This window comes from Juglans microcarpa x Juglans regia, chromosome 5S, assembly GCF_004785595.1.
Source record: "Juglans microcarpa x Juglans regia isolate MS1-56 chromosome 5S, Jm3101_v1.0, whole genome shotgun sequence".
Classification (NCBI taxonomy): Eukaryota; Viridiplantae; Streptophyta; class Magnoliopsida; order Fagales; family Juglandaceae; genus Juglans; species Juglans microcarpa x Juglans regia.
In genome coordinates this window covers 6,947,952-6,954,474 of record NC_054603.1, presented here as the reverse complement: position 1 = coordinate 6,954,474, position 6,523 = coordinate 6,947,952, and the positions used below count along the sequence as shown (strand labels likewise).

At 36.3% G+C, this 6,523-nt stretch overlaps 1 protein-coding gene across 1 annotated transcript; it reads left to right on the top strand.

Annotated features, from left to right (window-relative positions):
- The first annotated feature begins 504 nt into the window (after positions 1–504).
- Positions 505–6,286, top strand: LOC121268218 (uncharacterized GPI-anchored protein At1g61900-like). The gene is made up of 8 exons (XM_041172378.1): positions 505–1,022; positions 2,583–2,762; positions 2,901–3,506; positions 4,209–4,454; positions 4,602–4,613; positions 4,739–4,882; positions 5,042–5,086; positions 5,859–6,286. Exons 1-8 carry the CDS (start codon positions 914–916, stop codon positions 5,927–5,929), a joined length of 1,413 nt encoding a protein of 470 aa, XP_041028312.1. The 5' UTR covers positions 505–913; the 3' UTR covers positions 5,930–6,286.
- Positions 6,287–6,523: the final 237 nt, after the last annotated feature.

Genomic DNA, 6,523 nt, shown 5'->3' with positions numbered 1-6,523 from the left:
GCAACGTATTGTATGAAACTATAACAATTTGTGGATATATTTTTATAAGATTTTTTATAATTGCAATATATTTATTTAGTAAAATAATATGATTCCCTATGAAATGAATTATAAAAAATTATAAAAAAATTCCAACAAAATATATATTGAATGAGTTTTGCTATAAACAAAAAAGTTTACGTACTAATTTATATATTAATATTGTTACTTTCATATTCTAAATTTAAATTAGTATTATTTTTAATAAAATTTATTTTCTGATTAATTATATTAAATAAATACAAAAAATTAATATATAAAATTGCTTACGTTTAAATTTTTCGATATTCAATTTACCTGATTGCAAAGAATATATCATTATTTATTCCATTTTTAATTGAAATAACCAGATCAGTTGCATGGCTCTGAAAGCAGTCACCATGAGAATTAAATCCCAATTCGATGCACTGAGTCACTGACATCTATAATTACTCCGCACAACTAACTGGCAACTGGCCGCGCAGACCACTTTAAACGCTTGACAAATCCACCCGCGTGAGAGACACGACAAAGCATGCGAGCAAGCAGCTCCACCCACGTCTCGTGTGCGAGAGCCAACTGGTGTACGAAGCGGGGGAGTGGGGAAAAGGCAATTGATAGCGTTAATGCACCGGTGCTGTTCTATCTGAGTTTTTTGGTTGCGGTCGGGTCTACCTTTCTCTCACAGCTATAATACTACTACTGCTTTCGTCCCCACCCACCTTGGAGCTCATTCATGGCTTCTCAATACTCTGTTTTTTCTCTTCCTTTGTTTCTTCACATACCCACCACTCCCTTCCCTCCAAAGCTGATTCTTCTTAGACACTCTTTCTCTTGGTTTGTTTTTTAGCTTCGTTTTGCTACGTTCGGTGGTACTGTTTTTTTTTTTTTTTTTATGGTTTCTCTGTTTGGGAGTGATACTAGTGAAGGCATGAAAGAGGGGGTAACACTCAGGCTCACTTTCATCAATATCATTCTTGTGGAAGTGTTTCTGTTGGCTCTATGTGAGTATGCGACCCTTCCTTGTTGATTCCTTTACTGGGTTTTGGCTATTTTACATGATCTCGGGTTTCTTTTTTATCAGTTATGTCATTGTTTAATTGCTCTGTTTTGGAATAAATTTGTTGGGAATTTGGACTCCAAAAAGGAGCAAACTCAACAAAATGTAACTGGGTTTAGTATATCTTCTTCTGTATTGCGGGGGGTGTTTTGTGATGGGATTTCTAGGATCTCACCATTGGTATACCGATATGGGGTTCACTTTTTCTTTTTATGGAGGTTCTTAAACTTCATTTTTCATCTTTTGAGAATATGGTGCCCGGGAAATCAATTGAATGAGCTTATATTATCTTGTATTATTGACACTTTCAATTTACTTGAATGATCTGCATTTTCTGCTGGTAATTAAATTTCTTTCTTTGAAACTATAAAATGATGTGCTACTCTTCCAGATTGAGGATGGTGTTAGGATTTTTCAATTAATTGGGGTCATTGTTTAGGTAAATTATTGTGTGAATAACTTGCCGCTTTGATTGTATCCTGAACGCCATTGTTGCAGCAAATGCTTTGGCATAAGTAGCATATTTAATCTTACATGGATCAAATGATACCAAGGTTTCTTTCCATAGAAATGGTGCTAAGAAAATCAAGATCTTGTTGTATGCATCTGAGGACTATATACTTAGTATATCAATTTTGGGGGACCTCAATCAAGGTCCTCTGCAAGTAGTAAATATACTATCATTTAAATTTTTTTAACCCCAATCATTATATTACTTTCAAACTAAATGTTAAGGATTTTGTCACAACGACATTATTCACTTAATTAGTATAATAAATTGTGGTAACTACTGAAGTGATAAATACTGGGTAATAAAAGTAGTACACACTGATGTAGAAAATTCAAACCACTTAATAGTGAAGCAACGATTGAAAGAGAATTAGGAATTCTGCATAGTAGAATACCCTAAGAGATCTAGAGGATGCTAATCCAATATGTATTAATTTCTGCCCTGTATGTGTGAATTAAATCTTGTGGCTTTTTTTGTTTTTTTTGGAGAGGTGAGAAACACACATTTTAATACACTACCTAGAACAAATAACTGATAGATCAATAAACGACAGACTCAGCATATCACTAGTATTTGTGCTGTTTGATGTAGGGTGGAGTGGATTTTTAGAGAAGTATGCTTTTGCGCATTCAGATTTATATCATCAATTTAGAATTGACATTCCTTTTATTTATTGTTGGAAGAGTTTCAGTCTGTTAGGGTTGTGGATGGAAGCTTCATTTGGTACATATTACTTCTATTTGAGTTGAAAAGATGAGATCCATTCTCCTATGCTCTACTATACCATGATGTGTTAGGTTACGTCCAGCTAGGATTTACTCCATTTTGACCTCTAATATATTTTCTAACATCTTTCTATCACATGCCTGTAGTAATTCAAATCCTTACAACTTTTATTACGTATAACATATTAGAAACTGTCTGTGTAGGTTTCCTGATACTATCTTTTAATTTTAAAAATTATATCCTCATTTACTCTTGTTTCTGCCATAGGTTGCCATGAATCTCGCTGCAGCGAGTTAAATCATATTAAAGATCTTGTTTTAGTGGATAAAAAAAGGGATGCTGTCCTTCCTGAGATCTCTCCCAGTGGGTCTCCTCGGCCTTTTCTGCCTCTTCTTGCACCGTCACCATTGGTACCCTTCACAAATACCACTGTCCCAAAATTATCAGGTCCATTTATTTATACTATTTATCAATTTTTATTTAATATGTATACAAATCTCCATTGACATGGCATTCTTAATACTATTTGAGTTGAGCAGTTTAATTACTTTTTCTGCTTGGTGATCTTTCTCTCTTCCAATGCAGGTGTGTGCATGTTGAACTTCACTGCTGCTGAAAGCTTGATGAGTGTAACAGCAATAGATTGCTGGTCTGCATTTGCACCCTTTCTGGCGAATGTAATTTGTTGTCCACAACTGGAAGCCACCCTTGCAATTCTCATTGGTCAAACAAGCAAAGAAACCAATGTGCTTGCTTTAAATGGTACCCTTGCCGAACCTTGTCTCTCAGATATTGAGCAGATTTTGGTAGGCCAGGGTGCAAATGATAGCCTCGCACAGATATGCTCAGTTCACGGTTCAAATCTCACTCAAGCATCATGCCCAGTCAAAGATGTTAATGAGTTTGAGACCATTGTTGATACATCTAAGCTTCTGGCAGCTTGTAAAGAGATTGATCCTGTAAAAGAATGTTGTGCCCAAATTTGTCAGGGCGCAATATTAGAAGCTGCTACGAGGGTTGCTTCGAAATCTTCCGAGCTTATGAGCATGGATGGGCCCCACATCTTACCTCGGCATTCTACTAGGGTAAATGATTGTAAAAGTATTGTCCTCCGTTGGCTGGCTAGTAAACTTGATCCTTCTCATGCGAAGAAAGTTCTGAGAGGACTATCGAACTGCAATGTAAATAAAGGTGAGTCTTGGGTAATGCATGGAGGTCCATAGAACCTCTCTCAAGATTATTTTTTTAGGGTTTTTTTAGAGCCACCTAAAGAAATTTAAAGTATTGATGGAACCATTAGACTACTTGTGTTAGAAGCAAATGATTACATGTGGGAGTACGTGGAGAATTGCACACTTTTGATGGTCAATATGTGAAAAAATTTTGCTAGTACAAATTCCTACTTGATGTTGGTCTCTATTTGTTGGGTGGGATAATTCTTGATAATATTGGTAGCTCCTAGCTGGTCGATACTTGTTTATAATTTCCTTAACCTTTTATAAAAATAATTGATTCAAAATTTCTTTGTGTGATAGTTTTTGTTTCCTCGTAACCCCTAGGGGTTGACTCAATTGATAAGGGCCTTGGTTTTGGGGTATGTTCCCGCCAGGTCTAAGGTATGATTCCTTGGGTGCATATAATTTCTATGGGCCACGTCCCATTAGTGAGATGTGTAATATGAGCACATTCCATGGATATGGAGATTATCCGGGTAAAAGACATTGTGATTGAACGGTCTCTGGGATTCCTCTTCCTCAAAAATATGTTTTGTTTTTCCCTCTTAGTTGTTGTGCTTGTTCTTTTATCAGTGATGCCAATCCCTTCAGATGGGGGATTGGCATTGCTGATCTTATATTTATTTTCTCAGTTTTTCTCTTGTATTTCTTGCTTCAGTTTGCCCCCTGGTTTTCCCCGACATGAGGAATGTAGCAATGGGCTGTGGGGATGGGATGAGAAACCAGACAACATGCTGTAGGGCCATGGAAAGCTACGTGTCCCACTTGCAAAAGCAGATTTTTATAACCAACTTGCAAGCTTTGGATTGTGCTACATCATTGGGAACAAAGTTAAGAAAATCAGGAATTAACAAAGATGTGTATAGTCTCTGCCATATAAGCCTCAAGGATTTCTCCCTCCAAGGTAAGGTGTTTGTCGGTTCCCTTTCATAAGCAAATAAACTTGTTCTCTGTCACATTTACTCTAACCTGATTCTAACACATGATATTTTTGTTTTTTGTTTTTTTTTCCATTTTGAAATGATATGGACCTGTAATTTGAACATCTCAGTTGGAAATCAAGGTAATGGACATAATTCATATGCATTGAGAATTGATAGTCATAGACTCAGTCTATAGACAAAAAATTATTATTTTCCGAATGCAATCTTGTAACTAACATTTATCTTCGTCCATTTTCTGGTGCAGAGGCTGGATGTCTTTTGCCAAGCATGCCTTCTGATGCAACTTTTGACACGTCTTCAGGAGTAAGCTTCCTTTGTGATCTTAATGACAACATTCCAGCTCCCTGGCCCACAACATCTAAAGTGCCAGCTTCATCATGCAATAAAAGTATGTCCCAGCGATTGATTTTTATTCTTTTGTATGTAGTACCAGATCATCTTTCAAATAATTTGTTGCTTATTTCTTTTGAAAATCAATATCCTAATGTGAAACAAATGCTTATTTTCTCTGTTATACTCTTATCAACCTGGCTTATGGGAATTTCAGCCGTCAAAATTCCTGCACTTCCAGCAGTGGCATCTGCTCAAAGTGGTACGTGCGAATCTTTTCATTATTTTTATATTTTAATGAAATGTAAGTTAGATTTGCGCGATCTTCGATTGTGGATAACCTACAACAGACTCTTGGTTACATTGTTTTACACACCAACAATGTGAAGTAGTTGTTAAAGAAATTTATGGGCCTAACTCATCTCATAAAACTGGTTCTACAAGAGATGATTGCTCATTCCTTGTATAAACATGCCCAAGACCCTGTCCACAGATAATGTGAGATTATTCCTCAACACCCTCCCTCACGTGCAGGCCAGTATTTTTTTCTGGTCCTTGTCACGGGGTAAGTAGAGTGGACCATTTTTCCTGTGGCAAGCTTTGATACTATGAATAAATTCATGGGTCTAACTCATCTTATAAAATTGGTTGTACAAGAGATGATTACTCATTCCTTATATAAACATGCCCAAGACCTTGTCCACAGGCAATGTGAGATTATTTCTCAACAGTTGTGTCATAACCAATTTGGTTCCATCAAGTTGGTTATGAAGTATCTATGCCCTTCCACTTCAATCTTCATGAAAAGGACATGAAATACAATGCATGGACGATGTCGTGAAATCACTTAAATTCTAAGTTTGATGGATATCAGTTTTCCTTAAGAGGGAACTATCCGAAGATGAACAAACTGAATCCCTCAGTCACCCACTTTCTCCATAAACTTATAGGCAAAGAGGTTGCAAGTTCCTTATAGTCTGTTGCAACCTTTTGTCCTAAACAATCTTTGACTTTAATGATCAATTGCTTGGCAGGATTTCATACGGATAATGTCATGCATTTTCTACCCTTTGCTTCCTCGATGGTCCTCATGATGGTCGTGTGATTTTAAGAAGCTTTTTCATGCACATTGCACGGAGTCGGTCCTTGGAAGAGCAAAGGACAAATAGATGAAGGCCAACTTCATACAATCCTAGTTCCTGAATAGAAAACTATTTATGTATTGGGTAGAGAATCTCTATTTTAGATACTCACAGAATTGTGTTTATGAGCATAGTGATTCTTGATTCTTGCTTGCTGGTTTAATAAGTTTTTGTAGAGGAAGTCGTCGGGAAAGTGATGTTAGATTTCTCAATACAGAGCTGATTGGCTTATAAATTTAGGTTGTATCTGTTGTAACATGGCTAATGTGACGAGAGCATCCACACCACTCGCCAAATGTAATGTTATGCTTCGTTCTAAATTTTGTCATCTCAAGTTACAAATGTTGATATGACACATTAGGTCCGGTTGGATATTCAGATTAGATACAAACTGTCTCATTTGGATTGTACGGCAAGTCTCATATGGGTATCCAAACGGGCAGTGTGATTTTTTATTTCATCTCTGTGCTTTAAGCCTTCATTTACGTTTTGAAATTAATAACTAATATTAACAGTAAAAAGTTATGTAAACGGTATAAAGCTGATATAAATAGTAT

Excerpts from the sequence above, each read along its gene's own strand:
- LOC121268218 (XM_041172378.1), top strand. The coding sequence starts at position 914 with ATGGTTTCTCTGTTTGGGAGTGATACTAGTGAAGGCATGAAAGAGGGG. Across the intron at positions 1,023-2,582 it reads AGTGTTTCTGTTGGCTCTAT|GTTGCCATGAATCTCGCTGC; the intron begins GTGAGTATGCGA and ends TTTCTGCCATAG. Across the intron at positions 2,763-2,900 it reads CACTGTCCCAAAATTATCAG|GTGTGTGCATGTTGAACTTC; the intron begins GTCCATTTATTT and ends CTTCCAATGCAG.